Source organism: Oreochromis niloticus, linkage group LG22, assembly GCF_001858045.2.
Source record: "Oreochromis niloticus isolate F11D_XX linkage group LG22, O_niloticus_UMD_NMBU, whole genome shotgun sequence".
NCBI lineage: Eukaryota > Metazoa > Chordata > Actinopteri > Cichliformes > Cichlidae > Oreochromis > Oreochromis niloticus.
This window is the reverse complement of record NC_031985.2, coordinates 12,965,818-12,989,729: the sequence shown is the minus strand read 5'-3', so window position 1 is coordinate 12,989,729 and position 23,912 is coordinate 12,965,818. Positions and strand designations below refer to the sequence as shown.

Genomic DNA, 23,912 nt, shown 5'->3' with positions numbered 1-23,912 from the left:
GATTTGATGATGAGCATTTTTTTGTTTTGTTTTTAACTCTTACGCATGGGCTTATTTTTTCAATATGGCCATCCACAATAATACTAGACCTTTGTACAACCTTTGTGATTGGTATTCCTATTACTGCAGCCGTGGCATAAGCTGAAAAATAAGAAATCATGATACAGTATTTTTTAAAAGTACTGTATATTGTGACAAAATGTGGTTAAATCATATCTTATGTCCTATGCTTGCACCTTCAACTGGTGCTAGCCAGGGGGCGCCCTTTGCCCTGTCTTCTTTAGGCTCCTTCATTTAAACCAAACACATCCCCACAAGTGATGAATAAAGCCGACTGTTGTCTAAATCCCAGTGGTGTGCTGTGAAGACAGTGGTAGATAAGTTCCCAATTCTTTCAACTAAATTATTACATAAATTATTTGGTTTATTAAATAACCAATAATTGTTTATCAAACCATTTATCAAATGATAAATGCTTGGTTGGGATCAGGATCAGGATATTGGGGGTTTTTTTGTTTTTTTTTTAAATGTTTGAAAGCTGTTACATTTACAGAAATCTACAGCCAAAACTGAAATATATGAGAATTTAGAGATCACTTTATAAAACTTCGCAGTTACTTTAAGTGATCATCACTAATCCATATGACAGTCCACACTTGTGCACACAAGACAAAGAAATATGACAGTGCAATACTTTTCTGCTTGTAGTTTAAATATTTTTCTGTGTAGCTTTATTTGTGTCACGTGTCACTGTGTGCATATTTATATTCTGTTTTTAACCATTGTCCATATGCTTAACTGGAAAATCATCTGCATTGTCATTAAGTGTTATCTTAGAGTGGTCAACTTTTTTACTCCATTGTTCTGTCTGCACTGCATCTGTAAGGTCTCCATGAACACTCTACATGCACAGCGGCTCAGAGTTTAAAGGAATTTGCTTCTGTCGAGGGATCGAGATGAATGTTTGGAGTGAACATACGTTCATATTCTTCTCAACAGTCTGATGTGTTTCTGCTTTTGAAGAAGAGTTTCTTTTTTCCTTTCCTGTAAAACAGTTAGGATCAATTAAACAGTCAGAATCCCTGATTTGTGGTGTTTTTATTGTAGATCAGAATATGAAAAGCAGCTTTAACAAAGTGTGAATCCAAGTAAAAATAAGCAAAAATGTAGAAAACTATAAGAGACCTTTGCGTCCATTCAGCATGTTCACTTTTTAATTGGTCTGCATATTAAGTGTCTATTGAAATATATACCATAGCTCTAAATAATACATAATAATAGTTAATACTGATCATGTAATATTTAGTGGAATTTATTTGTTCCTTTTTTCCATGGTAAACATGCTAATGTACAAAAGAATTCTGTTTATTTTATATATTTCCTCTAATTTTCAAAGACATGTGAGGCCATTTGGAGTCAAATAGAGACCCTGAAAATTAAACACTATCATAATAATTATTGCTAATTATTTAATGTAAATACATGTTTTAAAATTTCAGACTCAGTTTGTATTTTTTATTTCATATGGAAAAACTGTTTGAGAAGAAACTGAATTACAAATTTAAACCACAGAAAATATTCACAACATATTTAGTATAAATACAACTTACAACTTTCAAAAGATTCTCATTGGAGTTCTTCATAAGAATTGTTGCAGTATAGAAAGAACAAGTTTTGGTTTCTAATGCAAGATTAATCCATATGAAAAACTTCTCAGTTGTATTCAGACAAACCACACAGATCATTTCCTAAAGTTTTTAAGGTAATAAGTCTATTTTCTGTCATAAAATTTCATGTGTGATATATTTTCTTTCTTTATTTGTAACAAATAAGAAACTTGGTTGATTTAACTAATTTTTGAAGCTTGGGAGCTTTCGATGTGAAAATGTGTCAGGGTAATAAGAGAGGGAAGTACTTTCATAGTCACAAAGGAGATTGTTGCCTCACTGATTTGTTCAGTTTGTCCATTTCCCCATCAAAACCTTGTGGTAAGATTTGCTGACCAATTTATCAGAGGTGGGGCTTGGTCCAAACATGGAAACGATAAACATTTGGAGTCATCAGGAGTGTTTCAAAGGACTTTCACCCACCATGAGATGATGTAAAATTATGTAGAATTTTGTGTTGTGGTTATAACAGGAATGATTTTGCTTTGACACCAGAAGTAGACACAAGTTCATGTGAGGTTTGTGTCAGGAAAGAAAAACCAGAATAAAATGCTAATAAAGAAAGAAGCCTGCATCTAACACAACAACCTCTCTGCACACACTCAGGCTGATACTAAGAACACAAAACTGATTGTATGTAAGCAGCACCTGAATTTTAAACAAGCATGAAATTAGGCAGGAGGCAAGTGTAACCAACTATTACAAATAAAATATCAAATATAAACATTTATAACAAAGAACCTTCATATGATGTGTTTCTGACTATGCCTTAAACAAATTATTCATTAAAATGTGGCTTTAAACCCTGATAGCATGTTGATGGAAGACTGAGATGAGGCTGATCACTGCTGAAAACGCGCACTGAAAGAGCTGAAAACATCCAAAGCAGGTGAAATTGGAAGGCTCACATCAGAGTTTGACAAAAACATACCAATGTAAACAAAACATCTTGAGGGTTATATATCAAACAAATCTTGGTGCTAAGAAGTCTCAATAGGAGCACCTAAATTAATTAGATAGTTATCTTGGAACTTTAGAGTAAAATCTGCATAAAAGCTTTTAAAAATCTGCTGTTTTTCATAATTAAAGACATCTTAAAAACTGAGTAGAATTCAAATTCAATTAGTAATTTACACAATGACATGCAGACAGAAAAAACAAATTATATACATAGATATTTTTTTTTTTTAAAAACAGGAAATATTGTTGCTTCCTTTTCTGGAAGCTGAAATATTATTTATGAAATGTTTTGTGTATTTTAAATGATCATAAAAGATTTTAATTAAAAATTTACAGCCTCCTGTGAAAGTGAAACAGGTTAGCAGTAGAAGCTCTCAGCCAGCTTCCTCATTCTTTTATTACAACGTGGGGCTCTAACCATACATGCATCCACTTCATCACCCATATTTTTGTCAAGGTTTGGATGGAAAAGTTTATAATAAATAGCTTTAAGTATTAGACCGAGGACGTAAACTGCAACAACACAGGCAGCTGTGATTAAAGCGAGCATGGGCTGTATCACAAAATCAGGAGGATCTGTGCTCATCTTCCAGCACCACACAGCACAGAGGATGCAAATATCAGTCAGTATATACCCGTGATAGAGTGCAGTCCTGTACCGCGTCTTCCCCCCGGCCACACTAAACCAGTTAAAATACCAAATGAGGCCAACAGTGGCTCGATAAAGCCATTCTCCACAAGGACTTTCCATGAAGTCCGTCTTGGATCGCCAAGCGAAGAAGAATAAAACCAGCCAAGAGCAGATGAAGTGGGTGAAGATGAAGCAGGGCAGCACGGAGGCGAAAAGAGCGAGGGCAGTGAGGCGAGAAGAGATGAGAACCAGGTTCCAGATGAAGTAGATGACTGATGAGGTTATTTGCTGCTTCTCCTTGTCAGGCAGGAAAGAGCGCAGCGAGCGATGGTAGGCCGTCACGCTAAAAGCGATAGCTGAAGCTGAACCGATAGCCTTCAACACTGAAGGGAACAAGAGACAGTGTCAGAATAATGTAGGAGCCTTGAATGTGTTTTAGAGTGAAGGCAAAATTATTTGATTGATTTATACTTTTTGATACTTATTCCTGATCAGTAACTGTGATATTCGTTACCACTTTTGTTTAGGTTTGGATATGGGTGGTGTCAGGTGGATGATATAATGGGGTCTGGAGAGGGGATAGACTGTCAGTGCGCCCCAGGGTGGTTGTGGCTACAATGTAGCTTGCCATCACCAGTGTGTGAATATGTGTGTGAATGGGTGGATGACTGGATGCGTAAAGCGCTTTGGGGTCCTTAGGGACTAGTAAGGCGCTATACAAATACAGGCCATTTACCATTTTACTATGTTCTTATCTGGAGTTGCTCACAGTGACAGCCGGCGCTCAGGGGTGGATATATTTGTATCTCCTCTGGCTTGGTGACTTTCCATTGCGGTTTTCCAAAGTGGATGAAAGGGTTGCTTCCCTGTGCCTTCAGTTCAGGGAAGAGGTGCTGACTGTTGCCTGCGTCCATGTGCCAAATAACAGTTCAGTGTACCTGACAATCTTGGAGTCTCTGGGCTGGTTGCTGAAAGGACCCTGGCCGGGAACTCTCTTGTCCTACTGAGGAACTTGAATGTTCACATAAGCGATGACATGAAATAAAATCTGTAGAAGTGTTATTGAAAGGATTGACCTGTTCAACTTAGCACAATGTGCTGAAATCTCAGGTTGGCTATTGATTTTATAATCATGTCATCACATGGGACACACTAACATCATTACTCTAGTCCAATCGTTTTCTCGCCCCCCTTCTTTGAGCCAATCAGCTTCCGCTTTGCACGGTTTAAATCTGTGCTCTGCGTCACTCTCCCTTTCAGACTCTCTTTCATGCAATCCACCTCCTCCCCTTATCCACCTCAGACACCACACAATTTACCCTTAAATACCTTAACTGACATTCCTATAGGTGTTTCTACTTCAAGACTTCAGCACTCACTTAAATCATTAAGAACACAGTGACTCTCATTGCTTTCTAAAACATACCAGACTTACAAATGAATAAAACAATGTCCTGCACCCACCATGTTTAAAAACATGGGTTCAGTTCAGTGAATTCAGTCCATTCTAGATGTCTTTTTTTTTTTGTGACAGATTTCAAAAATACATTTTTGTGTAAAAATGTAAAACTGCACCTGTGACAGGATCCAGGTGGCCCGTCTGCAGAATGATGGTGAGCATGAGTGTGAGCTGAGGGGCGCTCTCTGAAAATGTCTCTATGATCCGTAACATGCTCAGATCGTGGGTCAAGGACACGGTAATGTCCTCAGTCTTAGGTTTCTGTTCTTCTGGTGTACTGGCACCTTTTTCAGGGTCAGGGAGCCTATTGTACATGCTTCGTACTGCCATTTCCAGGACTCCTGCATGCCTGAGAAACAGAAAAATATGAAGCATAACCAGTCAGACCGAATCCTCCTTCTAGCTACACTGAGATGAATTTCTCTGGAACCATTCTTGTGAGCCAGCAGGTATTCATTGTGTGAAAAGGAGCAAATGAAACCAGTTTACCCACTAATGATGAAGGAAATAAAATGTGTCCTCAGTTCATCTTCTGAAACCAAGGAAACAGCTTGTGTTTCTAATATTCTCATGTTCACAACAGTTGATTTGAACACAGAAATATTGCAAAAAAAATAGGGAATGAAATAGTTGATATAATGTGTAGATTACTTAATGCAGCAGACTGATGCTTGCTGAAGTTACTGTATATACTACGTGCACCACTGTAGTGGAATTACAGTTTAGCTGCACAACAAATTAGCTTGTGTTTCCAATGAACTACTCTACAAAAAACTGCACCCGTCTAGAAACAGGCAAATAAATTTAAGCTTCCCACACAAGCCTCAGCCTTTGTACACATTATTATTGTTTTAATACTACCTGACGTAAACTCCGAGCTGACAAACGTGCAGAACTGTGAGCTCCCTCTGGGTAGGCAGGCCTTCAACCTTTGTCTTCATCTCAAAATTGTCATAGCTGTACCAAAGCCAGCTGTAAGCTTGAGCCAGCAGTGTTGACCCCACAAGTAGCAGCAGCAGAACACCGAGGCAGGCATATGCCTTTTCTTGGTAGAAGATAACAGCGGCCCATATATCCAGCCCTATGTCAGTCAGAAACAAGGGCAGGCCCACACAAGTGATGAGAAAATCCCAGCAGGAGTATTTAGACTCACCCTGAGTGTCTGACATGTTCCCTGTCTCGCTGCCTGCTTCTAACACAGCTGCATCTTAAAATCTGACAGCTGATTACAACTCACATATAACCTGTGAATGACTGACAGTGAGAACCAAACTTTGGTTTTAAAAAAAAACCTCCTAGAAACTGATCCACCCATTTTTTTCAGTAGCGTCTTAAAGATGTATCGGCGCATTCCATGCATGTAGACTCCTCCTAATGACAGGTTTCCCTTTAACAATGCTGTGGTATTTCCATTGAGAAATCAGTAGAACTTAGTGTAAAAAAAAAAAAAAAGATCTGCAATTGATCACAGTCTGAGAGTTTTAACACACCTCATCTATTATAAATATTATTATGTTCACATTTCATAGAAGTGCATTTAAATGCAAAATAAATGTTTAGATTTGAAAGTGCTGTACTTGTACTTTAATTGTAAAAGCCTGCAAGTATTGGCCCCTTTTTTAAAGGAAGTTGACCAAAATTGCAAATAAAATCACATTTTCTCATGAAACAGTATTATTATTCTTACTGCTACATCCCAAGACATTGTGACAAGCTGGAATCAGGAATCTTCTCTAAATGAAAATGGCCTAAAATTGAAAAAGAAACTGGCCCTCTCACAAAATCTGCATCTATCTGCAGAATGATAGTGACAGTCAGTGTGGCACCCAGGTCAAGAAACTCTGTGGTGAGGATTTTGTATTCCTGCATCTTTGAAAACCAGAACAATATGAAACATAACCAGTTCCACTTTAACTACTTGCCAAATATGCTGAGTTGAGTTTCTCTGTAAGCATGCTTATGACAGCAGGTATTCGTGCATAAAAACAAGACACTATGGCCTAAACAAAACAATTTCCATCCATCCATACAGTGCAGCTGCCAAACGAATCAGTGCTTTCATTTCATTTTCTTGCAAACACAATGTTTCTACAGGTGAAGGAATGTCAGCAGACAGGTGAGCATCTTTTGCACTAAACCCTCTGTCCATGCAGCTCCTTAACTTAAACCGGTATTGAGAGCACACCTAAAGCAGACTCTTCCATGTGTGTGCAACATGTGATAAAGAGCAGCAGCTGATAAGATCCTGCTCAAACATGCGTTACTTGTTGCATACATTTTTTGAATGAAATATTCCTTTAGTCTGTTACCAAGTTTACTTTTTTTGCATAACATAAATTTTTACTAATCTTTTGTTTGCTTTTTGTTTTTGAAAAAGGACTCTAGCTGCATATTTGGAGTTTTAAGTAGATCATAATACAGACCCTGCAGGCCTGCCCAGTGGAGACAGTGATGTCCTCCCACTTCCTTGAAACCATAATCTCCCAGGTCCTAAAAGTGGGAGCTAAACATCAGCTACTTCATCAGGAAGGCACAGACGATGTACTTCCTGTACCAGCTGAAAAAAATTCAACCTGCCAAAGTCAGTGATGGTGCATTTGTACTCATCCGTCAGTGTAGCGCTACTACCACTGTCAAGGTCAGAGTGCAACACATCATCCCCTTCGGTTGAGATGACTTAACAGCGCCCCCTCCCTGCTCAGTTAATGTGCTACAATAACACACTTGCTTTCTAAGGCCCCGATTGTTTTAAATGTACAAATAAGAAATAGAAAAGAAGGGCGATAACTTGTGTTATTATATTTTGTAAGATAAGAGTACAACTCAATTGTATTTTGTACAACTAAAATAATTAAATTACAATTTAAGATAAAGAAGTGTTGTTTGTTCCAACATACACCAAAATGCATTCATTATGTAAAATAAGTTACAATAGAATTTGTTTCTTTTCTGTGAAAGTGTTTTATTTATAATAAAATTTGTCTCCTTTTGATTGGACTCATTTGCACACAGAACTGAAAGTGGCTGACAAAGCTTTAAACTATTGTTTCATGTAGGCCTAAACCTAATATTTCATGTTTTTCAGCCATTTAAAAAAATAAATAATTCACCACATATTCATAAATAACCCACTGCAGAATAGCCATGTCATAAAAGGATTTATTTCCATTAAAACTAATAATGATAATAATAATAATAATAATAATATTTGTTCCTAGACGGTGTTAGAGTCATTAAGACAAAATATACTTTATCCCAAACTTGGGAATTTTGTTACAATAGATGAATAAATTAAACTAAACACGTCACAAACTTAAGTAGGCACTATGTGACATAAATATGTTTTGTAGCTTCATAATTCTTTTTAAATCCAAGTTTGCTTAACATAAAAAATAAAACAATTACATTTTTGATGTTAAAGGTCATCAACACTGGGATTAAAACAGGAGGTATTGGCATCTTTTCACCACATAGCAGCCTTAATGTATTTTAGATGCATCGTGTTATATCCACATCAGTCCAAGTGATCTTGGACAAACGCTGTAGAAAAACACTCTGACACTGAACCATCTATATTACTCAAAAATGTCAGTCTTATCGCATGTTTCAAACCTAAACCAGAGTAAATCTGTATTAGGAGAGAGAGGTGCTCTATTGCTCAAGAAATCAAGATTTCAGGTCCATAGAGGCTCTCTTGGGATTTTAAGGCAACTCATTCATTCTGTAAAACAGAACATTTGTACTTTAGACTTGAGTAAAGTACAGTTTACAATAGTGCAACATTGTTAGAATATTGCATTGTTATAATTAAGATTTCTTTTAATTAATTTTTTAAACACTGTTATCTTCTTCAGAAAAGATAATGCAGTGCAATAACATTTCAAAACGATCTCTTTAACTGTTTCAAACATGCGTGTTATTGACTTGAAAGCCTGTCCTTTTAAAGGAAAACAAATGACTGCTTTTCTAGAAATGCTTTGTTAGACGGTAGCACCACTTAATGAAGAGCAGAAAGTGCTTTTAAGAATCCGTCTCCAAACTAAGTTGAGTAATACCTTGTGAGAATGTACCAGTGGTAGATTAGGAAGCAGGTGATCCACAATGTCACACAGCCTTTATGATGTAGCTTTAAAAAGTAGCTGGTTTCATGACATCTGCACGACTCAGTCTCTTTGTAGCCTCCACATCCTGTGAATGTCAAATGATGCAGGTCATGAGTAGAAATTCTTGGCCAGCTTCCTCATTCTTTTATTGTAGTGTGCTGAGACTTCTGTTGTAGATCTCATCATGCGGAAGTCCACCTCATCTACAGATTGCTGCTCTGTGCTGACCCCGCTCAGCTCATCTCTGTCAAGGTTTGGGTGGAAGAACTTATAATAAATAACTTTAAGTATTAGACCGAGGATGTAAACTGCAACAACACAGGCAGCTGTGATTAAAGCGTGCATGGGCTCTATCAGAAAATCAGGAGCTGCTGCTGCTGTGGTGCTCATCTTCCAGCACCACACAGCACAGAGGATGCAAATATCAGTCAGTATGTACCCGTGATAGAGCGCAGTCCTGTACCGTGTCTTCCCCTCAGCCACATTAAACCAGTCGAAATACCAAATGAGGCCAACAGTGGCTCGATAAAGCCATTCTCCACAAGGACTTTCCATGAAGTCCGTCTTGGATCGCCAAGCGAAGAAGAATAAAACCAGCCAAGAGCAGATGAAGTGGGCAAAGATGAAGCAGGGCAGCACGGAGGCAAAAAGAGCGAGGGCAGTGAGACGAGAAGAGATGAGAACCAGGTTCCAGATGAAGTAGATGACTGATGAGGTTATTTGCTGCTTCTCCTTGTCAGGCAGGTAGGAGCGCATTGAGCGATGGTAGGTCGTCACAGTGAAGGCGATAGCAGAGGCCGAGCCGATGGCCTTCAACACTGAGGGGAAACGAGAGGCAGTGTTAGAACAAGTCCAAACATGACTGAGAAATCTTGTTAAGCCGGTGATTCTGTAAAACTGAGTCTGAAAACAAACAAATCTGGAAAGTATTCCTACCTGATTGCCTCAGAATCACCAAATTTTTAATATAAGATAACATTTTTGTGTATTTACTGAGGCCAGGATATCTCTGTCACATACATACATACACACATACACACATGGTTGTAAAAAAAATGTACTTGACAAAAAGGAGACTTCGCCTTCAGTTTGTGTTCAGTTTACACAAACTATAAAGTTATAAATTAAATAATATAAACAAAAAAAGAAGAAGAAGAAACAATGTCCATTAAGAACTACACCTGTCACAAGATCCAGATGACCACTCTGCAGAAAGATGGTGAGCATGAGAGTGAGCTGCGGGGCACTCTCTGAAAAGGTCTCTATGATCCGTAACATGCTCAGATCGTGGTTCAAGGACACAGCTATGCTCTCGGAGTCAGGCTCCTGTTCATCTGCAGCGGAACCCAAATGTGTGCTGGCACCGTTCTCAGGGTCGGGGATCTTTTTGTATAAGCTTTGCGTGGCCATTTCCAGGACTCCAGCATGCCTGCGAAAAAGAAAAATATGAAACACAACTGAAAACTCACTCCTCCCATCAGATACACTGAATGAAATTTCTAAGAAAGCACACACCCACTCAGAGTGGAGAAAGGAATGAGCTGCATCATCTCATCAGCTCAGCAAATGTAAACCAGGAAACAGACATGACTCATGTTTCAGCTATTTCCCAGGTTTCAACTATGAGTTTACACACAGACATATTTTAAAGCAGGGCAAAATGAAACCAATGATGTAACTGGTGGATAGTTTATTGCAGCAGACTCATGAGTGCTCCAGTCACAGTGCATAACATGTGCACCACTGTAGTGTAGTAACTGCAGGTTGCGAGTCTGCATTTCCTGTAAACTTAACATGAGACGATCAGGGTGGCACCCTTAGATAAGCTGAACTTTTTAAATATCCCCTGCTTACACCTACTTCAAAAACAAAAGCAGACACTTTGCACTTTAGTTATTATTATTATTATTTTTTTTAAAACTACCTGAAGTAGATTCCCAGTTGAAATACGTGGAGCAGCTTGAGCTGCCTCGGGGATGGCAGCTTCTCAACCTTTGTCTTCCTCTCAAACTCGTCATAGCTGTACCAAAGCCAGCTGTAAGCCTGAGTGAGCAGTGACGAGCCCAGGAGAAACAGCACCAGCACACCGAGGTACACGTAGGCCCTTTCCTTATAAAAGGACACAGCAGCCAGTACATCCAAAACAACGTCAAGCATGAACAGCGGCAGGCCCACACAAGTGAAGAAGAAGTCCCAGCAGTTGTACTTAAACTTGGTCCGAGTACCTGACATGTTCACCCGTGTCTCTGCGTGCCTCTGACACAGCTACATGTTAACACTGACAGCTGATTATGAATCAAGCAGCAGTTCTGACACAAACGAAACCAACGGCCAAAGTTCAGCGTTTAAAAAAAACCCTCGTAGTCTGATCCTCCCATGAGGGCTGTCTTAAAGGCACATTGTGGTATTTTACACACGCGTACACACCTGCTGTTGTCAGCCGCCCCTTTAGCAATAACTGGCGGTATTTCCACTGAAAACTTGATGACTTACAGTAAAACCTAAAGTAAATAGAGTAAAAAGAAACAAATAACAAAAAGAAGTTTTTAACAAATGTCTAGTTTTATTGCAGGGAATACGCAAGGTTAAAGTTTAACAACAAACACTGAGCCTCACTTTTCATATTCGCAGACAACATGAAAACACGTGGATCCAAACACAGCCTTTCCTATTAAAATGCCTCATATATTACAAATAATACTGAATGTTTACTGTACGAGGCCAGTACACGTACTGAACTTTGAACTAAGACTAAAGTAAACAAAGATTTTTGTTTTGTTTGTTTGCTTGTTTTTTTTTTTGGCACCTGAAACATTTGAAAAAGCTAAACAAACACTGGATGAGTGAATAAAATTAACACTAAATCTGATACCTGAACACAGTAAAATATCTTCATTTTTAACATATTTATGGCTGTGATGAACAAGCATCTCTCTCATGTGTTTTAATACGTGTGACATGACGTCATGAGTCTGCACACAGACGTCGTGTTGAACAGATGGCGCTGTGGTGAGGTCAGAATAAGAGCTGATTACGCTCAAAACTGAGGCTTTTTTGTCTGATTGTAAACATCCCGGAAAGTTAAATGTTGCTACCAGGGGCGTCATAGTGGAGGCTAAAGGGATGCTCAGATAAAGACACCCACCGAGGCAAAGGAAGGTGGCAGCAGAAGGTCGCAAAAATCTCGGAGTCCGACCGACAGCTGTGTGTAAAGCGTGAGTGTTTAATGAGGGTCTGTACAGCTTTGGATTCTGTTAGTGTGTGTTTGAACTGACCTGAATTTCCTCTCTGTGGGCAGAAGTTGAAAACGGTGATAAAGTCCTGCAGAGCATCGATCCTGCAGAGGGTCTGTGTAGCAAATAGTGGGGAAAAAAAGATGTGAGAGAGGCTGATGCAAGTGAAGAGAGCGTGGAAAATGCCACAGAGAAGAGCTTCTGTGTCAGTGGTGAAAATGGTTTTAGGGTAAATGTAGAAGAAGGATGAATCAAAATTAAAAACAAAAAACACATTTCTCATTGATGTATGAATTTAATTGTAAAATTCTGAGAGCCTGTTCGTTGTGGGCGGGACTTATTTTCAACGAGCCAGTGGGCGGGGCTTGTCTAAGACATAAAAGGAAAGAGAATCAGGCCTGACGTCACAGTCAACACAAGTCCATATATAGACAGATGAAACCGCACACAGGACAAGCACGTTTCTTACCTCCAGTCACGAGCAAGTCTCTAAACGAACTTTAGTTCTGCTACAGACAACTTCAAACCCTGATTCATATCTGAATATCTGACTCATTGTACCACGGTAGATTTGTTTCACAGTTAAATATCACAAATGAGCTACCAGAGAGGAAAACCAAAATTTGTGTACATTCTCCCACAGAGTAAACTCTACAACTTTATTCGGGCTAGGAAAGCCTTCGAAAACACTATGTCTGAGACACTCAAACAGCTGAATGCCCAAATTTTAATGTTAAGCACCAAGCCGGACCAAAATGAGAACCGAGCTGGAAAACTCACTGATCAATCAGCTTCACGCAAAGTTCAAATGAGCAGCGCCGCCAAAGGAAAAGGGGATCAGACTTGTTCAGATCAGGAAAAGACCAGAAACTTTGACCTTGAGATGAACCGTCTTAAAGAGCAGCTTCAGCAGAGGGACAGTGAAATCCTGATCCTGAAACAGGAGAAGGACAGTCTGTCTGCTGAGCTCACGCAGCTTCAGAAACATGAAGGAAATCTGAAAGAAACTCTGTGGAATGCTCTGTGGAAAGAACAAACACAGAGAGAGAGTCTGGACCGGGAGAAAAAAGTCCTGGAAGAAGAAAAAAAGAAACTCCTGGAAGAGCAGAAAGTGGTGAACGACACAAAAGAAAAACTGAAAAAGGCCATGTCAAAATTTAAGGAAGCAAACAAAGCATTTAAAAAAGAACAGAAAGAACTGGAGGAGGCCATGAAAGCTCTGCACCCACAGAGTGAAAAGAGAGAAACTTCTACACAGGATCATCAGGAAGCATCTGGGACAACACAGAAGAAAATCTTCACAGCTGACAAACAAGACTTTGATAAAATAGAACCTTGTCCCCTGGAAATGCCTGTGAAGCCAGCAGACTCTGGCTCAGATTTAAGTCCTTCTGACATCAGTCTGGTCATTAGGGATTATTGTCTGATTGGGGAAAAGTTGTGTGTCAACAGACTGATCCAGTTGGTGGTTTTTCAGGCCATAGAAAAAGTCTCCTCTAAACACAAGTTCTTCACAGAGCGCCTCACTCCTGACTGCATCAGCGATCGCCTGATTCAGAAAATCTGGCCTGAAATTAAGAAGAAACATTTGGATTTGTCCCCAAAACGGCTGAAAAATCTAGACAAGGCCATTCTCAAGGATCTATGCAAAGCACACAGCTGCAAGGACAAATATTTGATTTTTAATCTGAGGGAACAGCTTGATAATATTACTGTCCCAGCCTTCACCAAAAAGCTGCTGTCATTACCAAGAAGAGTCCTCAGTGTCTCTAAAAACAGGGAAGAGTACAAGGATGTGGTGAAAAATGTCACTAAAGATCTGGTAATGCACGCTATGAGCCAAGAAAATGATACAACGGATCCAGGAACATCTGAGTTTATTATACAGAAGCTTTCCCATAAGATCTGGAACAAAATTTTGTCCAAAAACTACACAATGTCCTTGGAGAACATTGAACAACTCGCCCTGACAGTATACAACGAACTTAACAAAAAGTGGCCTTCTCCAGTATTCTCAATGAAGTTGAGCAACCCAGCGGTTGACAAAGAAATTGTCAGCAGCTTCAAAAAACATGCCAAACTGAGGAGCCAAAACTTTATTTTTAGGGCTTTCTCATGTGCACGCTAAAATTCAACTGACACGTGCATGCGATTATGTGACAAAACTCTTAAAGTGGCTTAAAATATTCATTTAAATTTGGCATCTAAATTTAATTTTCAAACCAGAGTGGTTAAAGAGAACCACTCTTCTTCTCCCAACTTCCTTCCCATATCACCAACTGGCCGAGGCAGATGGCCACCCCATCCCAGAGCCTGGGTCTGTCGAAGGTTTCTCTCTTTTAAAAGAGTTTTTCCTTCCCACTGTCGCCAAAGTGCTTGCTCTAGGGGGTTGGAGTTTTTGTGCATTATTGTAGGGTCTTGACCTTACAATATAAAGCACCATGAGGGAAGTGTTGTTGGAGTTTGGTGCTGTTTCTTAGCTCAAAATGTCCAATTACAACAGGACATTTTGAGTTCAGAAATAGCACCAAATCACAAATTAAAAAAATAAAACAAATAAAATAAAATAAACCTTTGAATTTGTGCTTCGTTTTATTTGCTGTAAATTTAGATTAGAATATTGTGTCTCAATATCATGTATCATAGCATCATTTCCTAATTTGAAGTGGATGTCATAGTATTGTCTTTCTGTATGTGTGTACAAACCGTACACACCGGTGTGAGAAAACAGAAGATAAATAAAGTATAACCTGTGTTTGACGTTAGCTGGTTACATTTGTTTAGATATTCTACTTTACGTGTTCCAGATCGCTTTGCCCAGATGGCTTCCTGTATTTGAAGATATTTACAAGTATTTCTAGTAGGGGTGGGCGATACATTGAATATACTCAATGATTTTAGCCACTATATGGTTGAAAATAACACTTGGGGGGGTTTTTTAGGTTATTTAGATATATCGTGAAACGGCAAAAAAGAAATATTCTGATTTGAGATTTTCCTCACATTGCCCAGCCCTAATTATTTGCACACAATACAACAGGCAATACGCTATAGTATAAAGAAACATTTGTGCTGATGTATGGCTTGGAAGCCCCAATGTCAAAATGGGTGACGCCGACTAAGGTGATCAGGAATGACCGAAATAAGATCACGTGGGAGGTGGGTCACGTGGATGGCTTCAGTTGTCACAGCTGTACCACATCCAGCTGTTAACCTGAGTGAATCATGATGAGCCCATAAGAAACAGCAGTCAGCTGCTCTGGAGTCTGTGTTGCAACATCAGGCGTGTGGCTGTTTTACACACAGTGTGTGTGACCTCTGTCATACAAACATGAATGACAAAACAATACTGAAAGTAGTAAGAAGTGTGGGAAAACTGCACGGAAGGTGTTTCAGCGAAGAAGTTTTCTATATGACGTTATCAGTCTCTCACATCATTGCGAAGGAATTTTGACCCACTCTTTTACACCACACAACGTTGCTTTGGTTCATCAAGTTATCCTAAGTTTCTCTTGTGTACAGCTCTCTCACGGTTCTGCCACAGCATTTAAATTAAATCGAATCTGGACTTCATGGCTGGCCCATTCAAACGTTCAATTGTTTTTCAGCCATTCTGTTGTAGATCTGCTGCTGTGCAAATACATAGAGAAAGAGAACAATGGTGTTCTCCTGGTAACCATTGAAAAAAATAATTGTTCAGCCCTTTTCTAATTGAACTGTCATTAATATTTAACATGCTAACTGATGCCTGTGGAGTTTGAGGTGTAGCTATTGGGGGATTTGCAGTTTTTCTGAGCATTGCACAATCTGGCTTTAGTATGAATTTTGTCCTGAGAGGGGTAAGATTCTGTTAACACACACCTGAGTGCTCTACGCTGATGCTCAGCTCTTCATCAGTATATCAGTCCTGGGGTAAAAAGAATATTTGTTTTCTCTATTAGTCTCTTCTAAGGAAAATTTACAAAAGTCAAACAGAGATAATGAACAGAGCTCACATACATTTGAAAAAACAAGGGAAGCTTGGTATCCTTTCAGCTCGTTTAACCTTTATTTAGTGAATGTATTACACTTCAATAAAGTACAGCCTAGTAACAGTGCAATATTCTTTGAACAGGTTTACCAATAATACAGGTTTTTCCTCTTTTTGTCTTTCATCTTAAACAATAACACTTTTAAATATATTCGTCAACATGCTTTTTACACCAATTTCACACTGTTATTTTATTTAGAGATCCATTAAAATATCTTTCAGAGAAGTCTTTCCTCTCAGTCCTCAAATATCAATTTCATACAGTCATGTTTCTCCAGAGCAGACAGTGCAGATGAGACTTTATGTCCACATTAGGCTGAGTAATATGAGACTGGAACTGTGGTTAATCAGGACGCAAGTCCAAGTCCTTAATCCTACACAACCCTGTGATCAAAATTTAAAATTTGTGGTATAGCATGACTCCTGTGGATGATGCAGATCAGGAGTAACAGCTCTAAACCAGCTTCCTCATTGTAGTGCATAACGTATGTTGTACGTTCTGACATGCAGAAGTCAAAGTTAACTTCTGGTTGCTCTGTTCTGATACTGACGGAGTATAAATTCACATGGTCATCTCCTGTACTTCAGTATTTATATTTATGAGGGCTCTAAACCCAAATTATTATAATGATTATTATTATTAGAGTCGTAGTAGTAGTAGTACTGCATCCAAGATTTCATCACATGTGGTCACTCATAATTTTTGCCTAAATGTGCATGACCTAGCTTGAGTAATAAACTCTTGTCACAGGATCCAGCTGAAGGAAAAATGGTGAGCATGCACATGAGCATAAGCCATGGAGCACTGAAAAAGCCACGACCATCCATAACATGCTGACATCATGGTTCAGGAATCTGGATACACTCTTACAGACTTTGTGTAGAAGCTCTGTGTGTTTCTCTTGTTTTCCATGAATCCTCTGTGACTGAGACCCAAACGATTACGAAACATAACCAGCTTCTCTGGAAAACAGCATTTCTGTTACACACAAGAAGAAGCAAATAAATTCAGTTACAACAAATGAAAGAAAACTTTTGTTATTGTAAGTCAGTGAGATATGACTCATGCATCAACATTTTCCCAGTTCTTAAATGAGTCTACACACAGGCATATTTTACAACAAGGAGACATGAAACCGATGATGTAATCTGTAGATGGTTTATTGCAGCAGACTCGAGACTGCTGGAGTTACTGTGGTTTGGTCCTGAACCTCTGACTTCATGTCAAAGTTGCCACAGTTGGAGAGAAGCTGTATCTTCTCTCCAGAGCATACCTCCACCTCACCTGCTCCCTACTCTCACTACATATCACAGTGTCATCTGCAAACATCACAGTTCACAGGGACTCCTGCTGGCCTCATCTGTCAGGCAGTCCATCACTACTGCTAAATCAGTTTATGTGAAAATAAAGACACAAAACATCATAAACATCATTTATTCTTCTTCACCAAGCGAAGAAGAATAAAACCAACCAAGAGCAGATAAAGTGTATGAAGATAAAGCAGGGCAACACGGACGTGAAAAGAGCAAGGGCAGTGAGATGAGAACCAGTTTCCAGATGAAGTAGATGACTGATGAGGTTATCTTCTGGTTTTCTTTGGCACGTATGGCACGTTGAAGCTCTACTTGGAACCTTGTTGAGATACAACCATGCAAAATATGATTTTTTTTTTGCCATTTTTCAGGTGGACTTTGATCGGGACTGTACACTGACATTCAATTCTCTGTATAGAGAACACTGGTTAGCTAATGCTATCGTCCAGCAGCCTATCACTAGCAAACAAACAGCAAGCCAAACGATGAAGTCATGTATGACATTTTAATGTTCCAAAGAAAACATGAATAACGCTTACCGTTTATTAAAGTATCCTGAAATGCGCGATATTTTTAAGGGTAGAGAACTTGCAATTGAAGTAGATTTTTCTCATTTTTAAAGTCGCAACTATGACGTCATAACAATCGGATTGATCACTTGCAATGTTGTTTTTTTCAGATGTATTGGGCAGAGAAGAGTGACAAAAAAGCAGAGTGAGAGAGAGTGACACACGGTTACCTGCTCATCCTAGTGAGCTAAACAGGCGCCCGGTCACTTGTTGAACCTGGAGCAACGTGGGAACAACACCAACACGAGGATATCAGATCGCGCATGTTGTGCGCACATGTAAGCACCTGTTATTGACAGCCGCTCCTGTAAGAATAACCGACGGTATCTCCACACAGGAACTAATGACTTACAGTAAAAACTACATTAAATCTAGTAAAAACAAACAAATAACAAATAGAACTTTAACAATTCTGTATTTTTATTGCAGGGAATACGCAAGGTTAAAGTTTAACAACAAACACTGAGCCTCACTTTTCATATTCGCAGACAACATGAAAAGACGTGGATCCAAACACAGCCTTTCTATTAAAATGCCTCATATATTACAAATAATGCTGAATGTTTACTGCAGTCCAGTACACGTACTGAACTTTGAACTAAGACTAAATTAAATAAGTTTTTTTTTATTGTTTTTTTAGGCACCTAAAACATCTGAATAGGGCTGCCACAAACGATTATTTTGATATTCGACTAGTCACCGATTATTTTTGCGATTAGTCGACTAATCAGATCATGCATCCATTGGATGTAAAACGTACAGCTTATTTCACCAGCATGCATCTGCTCTTAAATAACTATCATTAGCTTACAGCTTTAAGTGTTTAAGGTATGTGCCAACTAAAATTAAAGACAAGATGATAGTTTATTAAATTTTAATGACATTTGTAGTTTGTTTGGTGGAGTTTAAAAAACTCAGCCGTCTGCTCCTTGCTATCTAAAATATAACAGGACACCGGAGTATATTCTCGAGCATCTCACACTTCTGATAATCAGTTGTCTGCTTGACGTTTATTCAGCTGTGTAAAAACTATAACTTTAATCTCAGCCAACCCGATTTACTCAGGAACAAATAAAATACTAAAAAGCGCCAAACAATATCACTTTTAAGTTATCTAAGTGACTAATATATCATGTTTAACCTGAGTAGCGAAAGACGGCGGTGAGTTTGAAAACGATTTGCCGGGAGTCTGGTGTTCTCACTGGCTCTAGTGAGCCGTCAACCCCAGCTAGCTATCGAGCTGGTGGGTAACAGACGTCTCCGGAAACGTCGGAGCACTTTTGAAAATATGTGATGTCTTGATAAACTGAGCAGATATTTGAGGTTTACAAAGCTATATTCTCACCTGAAAATATGTTAAATGTTTATTTTGTGACCCAGAAAGAATAATAAGAGTGATATTAAAACTAACTAGCTGCCGCCATTGTTGAAAACTGAGCAGGGCCGCGCTATGAATTCTGGGATACAGCTTCTTCTTCTTCGGGGTTTAAAGGCAGCTGGCATCCTTGTACATGCAGTGCTGCCATCTTCTGTTTCAGTCCGTCATTACACTCTTAAATCCTACTACTTACTCCTGCGTCTTTTGGGATCTTACAAAGCTTCAAACGACGCGTCGACTATTAAATTAATCGTCGACGATTTTAATAGTCGACGTAATCGTGACTAGTCGACTAATCGTGGCAGCCCTAGTTTACAGTTCTGCATGTTAAACCTCAATCAGTATCTTGTTGACATATGTTTCTCGTGACATTGTTACACATCCATCAGACTGAGTGAAATCAATACCCAGATAATGCTCAAGTCTGCCCAAGTCTTTCATCTTAAATCTGACTGAAAGCATTTCTTTCACATCCTTCATTACCTTTTCATTGCCAGCTGCAATTATCAGGTCGTCCACCCAGATGATCATAATCACCTTGCCATGTTTTGCCTCTTTGGTATAAACACAGTGGTCTGCTGGGTTTTGCCTGAAACTGTTCGCTGTTAGGTATTCATGCAAGATCCTATTCCAGTTACGACCAGATTGTTTTAACCCATACAAGGATTTTTGTAATCTACACACTAACCCTTCTCCCTCTTCATAACCTTCTGGCTGATCAATGTAGATTTCATAATCAATGGGAGCGTGTAAATACGCCGTCTTCACATCCATTTGATGGAGTAACAGGTTCTCCTGCGCTGCTTTCTGTAACAAAACTCTTATGCTGGTTAAGTTGGCTGTTGGTGAGAATGTTTCTCCATAATCTATCCCCAACTGTTGGCTGTAACCCTTGGCTATGAACCTTGCCTTATATTTGTCGTTTCCCTCAATGTCACTCTTAACAGAATAAACCCACTTCCCCCCCCCACTGTTTTCTTTCCCTTTGGCAAAGGGAGGATGCGTGCAATAGTATTTGCCTGCACATAGAGCTTACATCGTTGTCTGTAAATGTCATCATCATCATTCATTTGCTCAGTAATAAAGTGACCGAGGTATTTCACCTTTCTATGAACTTCAAGAGTTTTTTGGGCCAGTTTAAACAAAGGGAAATTTAGCTGTTTATCCTGCTTGGTTCTACATATCAAAACAGCACTTTTAGCAGCATTGTACTCTATGTCATATTGCACACCATATTCAGTACAGACATTAAGAAGATCCTGTAACCCAGCACTGCTTGGACTAAAAACAACCAGGTCATCTGCATACATAAGATGATTTATCAATGTTTTACCTAATATACACCCAGTGTTACAGGCTCTCAGCTGTATGGACAAATCATCAACATATAGATTAAATAAAATTGGAGACAAAATCCCACCCTGTCTGACACCATTGCTGACACCAAAGGGGGCAGAAAAACTACTTCCCCATTTAACCTAGCATGTTTTAAATGTTCTGCAGTGATGTGATCCAAACCAGAGGATTTATTATCAGACAACCTATGAATGGCTTCATATCCTTCATGTGTCCTTACACTTATTGTGTCATTACTCATGTCAAAATTGTCCTCATATGGATCACTTTTTATACAGTTAAACAACGCACTGTAATGCTGTCTCCATAATGCAGCAATGTTATCTGCCCCAGAAACACCTTCAACAGTTGATGGTAAAGATGGTTTACAGTTATTAAGAGCTTTCACCTCTTTCCAAAAATCTGTCATATTATTACACAGCATTTTCCTGGCCAAAGAATCTGCTCTCAGCATTTGCTCATTTTTAGTTATAAAGCGAACAGCGTACTTATATCTGGCATTCGCACATTTTTTCTGTTCAAATTCTGGGCCTTGTTTAGGTCTTCCAGCCATGGCCCAACATTTATAAGCTATGCGAGCTTCATCATGGTACATGGATACATGTTCTTTCCAGCCAGGTCTGATGTTAGGTTTCTTATGCTTATATTGTTTATCAAGCAGTGCACCACTTTCATACAGAGCAGTCACTATATCATACATGGAGCAGAGTAAATGTTTATGCACAGCATTCTTACAGTTGACATCCTTGCACAAAATAGCTTCTTTGGGCAAAGAAATGTTGTTCAGATGTATATCGGTATTACTATGATAAGCTAAGAAATCATCTTCACTACATGCTGACCAGTCTAATTTTACACTGGTAGCAATATTATTTCCAGTTGTTGCTGGCATTTGTTCCACATTCACAGTAAAACCAAAAGGTATATGATCTGACACAGTTACCTCATACCTAATAGTCATGTTTGCTAAAGCTGCATATCCATCAGCTGTACAAATACAGTGGTCCAGCCATGATGTACTATGCCAGGCTTCACTTCTGTATGTATAGCTATCTGCAGGCAGTAACTCTTTGGTAGATAGGATAAGATTGTTAACTTCACAAAAGTGAGTTAAGTGGTTAGCAAACAGAGAACTGCTGTCTGTGAGATCAGCATTAAAATCACCCAAAACATATATGCTGTAAGTATCGTTGTCTTGAATAAATGCATTAATAAAAGCCAGCCTACTGAGGTATTCTTGCTCATTTTGACAAGATTCATAGGGAGTATAAATATTAAGAATGATAAAACTACTATTATTCTGTGTATATTGTATACCAATACACCAGTCTACATTCAGTCTAATGGGCTTTATCACAGCGTCTATTTTTTGTCCCAAAGCACAGCAACCCCTCCAGGTATTCTGCCTCTGACTATAGCTGTGCTGAGATCAGTTGTTGATTCCCCCACTCCCAAAAAACTTGCATTTAGACAGTTAAGTTTTCCCAGGTCCTGTTCGGACAACCATGTCTCCTGCAAGCATAAAATGTCACATTCTGCAAGCAGACTGTCCACAACAATCCGTCGAGCTTTGTCCCCTGCACTCTGTCCCAAACGTAGACCACGACAGTTGTAAGATAATACCCTAATAGACATCTTCATGTTGATACGTTGGTACCAGAAGGCGCAGTTATCTCCCCTGCTGGATCCACTGAGTTTGGCACCACCGTACCGGTGTTCTGAGAAACCATCCTACTCCGACAAAACGTCCTACCCGTATTATAATTTGACGGTGACATGCGACTAAACCTAACCCAACCCCTAACCATAACCATAACCTTAAGAAGTATTCCGGATGGGTGAGAGAAAAAGAAGTTAATTCGGCGTGGGTTTTGTGCGCATGCGCGGCGTCTGCGCAAAAACGTTGGGTAGGATGTTTTGTCGGGTAGGATGGATTCCCAGAACACCGGGCTTACGAGGTTCATAAAAACGCCGGACCAGAGCCCCTTCAGGCCAGAGTTCAGGATTGTACATTTCACCCACATCATTACATTCAGCAGTAACCTTGAAAGAGCCGAACCTGCTACATTTACTAGCAATTTTTTGACAGGTCACATCTCTTTTGAGTTTCTCTCTCAAATACAGAGCAAGAGTTTCTGCATCTACATCCAGGGCAAATTTAGTGGCAAACACGCTCACCAATTTAGTTTTCACAGTTCTAATTGTACTCACAGCTCCAGTGCCGATAATCGATACAGGTCCAGGCCTCTTATTACGTCCAGTGGTAGCAGCATGCATTCCTGAACCCGAATTAACCTTCTCCAGCTTGTGACGAGGCTTGGCATTTTTCACAACTTTACTCCATTGCGGGGAGCATGTAGAAATCACTGTCTCAACGGGATCCTCCGTTGTTGCTGTAGTTTCCATATTACGATCTGAGGCTGTCGTCGGAGCCCGATCTTGACCACATAGCAACATCTCCGGACAAAACGCTGACACGGTGCTTGTCCCAGTCCTTGAAGCAGCCAAAGCTCTGGCTCCCTGCCTTCCGCGCGGGCCGCCTTTACTTCGACTCCCCTGCGTGTTTCCCCAGGGGAAAGTGGGAATCGGTCCCCGACCCCTGAACATTCAGAGTAACAGGCTCAGCCGTCACCTCAGACCGACACTCAAGAACAGTCACACGTTGGTCGACCTCCACAGCGTTGGTCATAACTTGCTGGCAGACATCCGCCTGTAGTTTAACTACATGTTTTAAAGCACCCACCTCAGCACACAGCTGGTCCATTCGCCCTATTAGACAACACACATCCATGCTGGAGTATGTAACAGGCGGCAAATCATCCAGGTGATGAGATACAAATCTTGGGATATTCTCCCCCACACTCATTCAGCACTTTAAGACAGAGTTTAATATTGTTGGCGTCTTTATGCTGTCCTTTATATCCAACGCACCGCTGTGAAGTAGTGGGGTAGAGCTCAAACAAAACTTTCTTGGAGGCTTCAATCCCCTCGGATTCAAATGTGTTCGTGGCCAACAACACAACTTCATCCTGACTTAAAGTTTTGATTTTTACAGCAAGGAAATTAAGTAGTTCATCCTCTACAATTACCCTCCCATCAGTTGTTTTATATATCTCTGGCTTTAATCGTGACCGTTTGAAAGTCGGAACTACGTCTGCACCACCACCTGCTACATCCGCCATCTTGTGTTCTTTGTGGGCGTTACCTATTTT

At 39.6% G+C, this 23,912-nt stretch overlaps 3 protein-coding genes and 1 long non-coding RNA gene across 4 annotated transcripts; 1 reads left to right on the top strand and 3 right to left on the bottom strand.

Annotated features, from left to right (window-relative positions):
- Window positions 1–3,122: 3,122 nt before the first annotated feature.
- LOC102077987 (XK-related protein 8) lies at window positions 3,123–7,601 on the bottom strand. Its single transcript, XM_025902565.1, has 4 exons — window positions 5,579–7,601; window positions 4,834–5,066; window positions 3,229–3,641; window positions 3,123–3,140 (listed from the first exon to the last, which is right to left on the bottom strand). Exons 1-4 carry the CDS (start codon window positions 5,884–5,886, stop codon window positions 3,123–3,125), a joined length of 972 nt encoding a protein of 323 aa, XP_025758350.1. The 5' UTR covers window positions 5,887–7,601.
- A 429-nt stretch (window positions 7,602–8,030) lies between these two features.
- Window positions 8,031–12,057, bottom strand: LOC102078090 (XK-related protein 8). The gene is made up of 3 exons (XM_005452850.4): window positions 10,745–12,057; window positions 10,002–10,249; window positions 8,031–9,638 (listed from the first exon to the last, which is right to left on the bottom strand). The coding sequence occupies exons 1-3, from the start codon at window positions 11,050–11,052 to the stop codon at window positions 8,929–8,931; spliced, it is 1,266 nt and encodes a 421-aa protein (XP_005452907.1). The 5' UTR covers window positions 11,053–12,057; the 3' UTR covers window positions 8,031–8,928.
- Window positions 12,016–15,905, top strand: LOC102077213 (uncharacterized). Its single transcript, XM_005452788.4, has 2 exons — window positions 12,016–12,035; window positions 12,119–15,905. Exon 2 carries the CDS (start codon window positions 12,649–12,651, stop codon window positions 14,179–14,181), a length of 1,533 nt encoding a protein of 510 aa, XP_005452845.2. The 5' UTR covers window positions 12,016–12,035; window positions 12,119–12,648; the 3' UTR covers window positions 14,182–15,905.
- Window positions 15,906–16,079: 174 nt separating this feature from the next.
- LOC109196418 (uncharacterized) lies at window positions 16,080–23,872 on the bottom strand. The gene is made up of 2 exons (XR_002057881.2): window positions 22,912–23,872; window positions 16,080–17,062 (listed from the first exon to the last, which is right to left on the bottom strand). It is a non-coding gene; the product is annotated as an uncharacterized LOC109196418 (long non-coding RNA).
- Window positions 23,873–23,912: the final 40 nt, after the last annotated feature.

Bases quoted from the DNA above. Each gene is read 5' to 3' on its own strand.
- LOC102077987 (XM_025902565.1), bottom strand. From the start codon at position 5,886: ATGTCAGACACTCAGGGTGAGTCTAAATACTCCTGCTGGGATTTTCTC. The intron at 5,067-5,578 runs GTAGTATTAAAA...TCTGTTTCTCAG, and splicing joins CAGCTCGGAGTTTACGTCAG to GCATGCAGGAGTCCTGGAAA. The intron at 3,642-4,833 runs GTGCAGTTTTAC...TGTTCCCTTCAG, and splicing joins CCACCTGGATCCTGTCACAG to TGTTGAAGGCTATCGGTTCA.
- LOC102078090 (XM_005452850.4), bottom strand. From the start codon at position 11,052: ATGTCAGGTACTCGGACCAAGTTTAAGTACAACTGCTGGGACTTCTTC. The intron at 10,250-10,744 runs GTAGTTTTAAAA...TCTTTTTCGCAG, and splicing joins CAACTGGGAATCTACTTCAG to GCATGCTGGAGTCCTGGAAA. The intron at 9,639-10,001 runs GTGTAGTTCTTA...GTTTCCCCTCAG, and splicing joins TCATCTGGATCTTGTGACAG to TGTTGAAGGCCATCGGCTCG.
- LOC102077213 (XM_005452788.4), top strand. From the start codon at position 12,649: ATGAGCTACCAGAGAGGAAAACCAAAATTTGTGTACATTCTCCCACAG.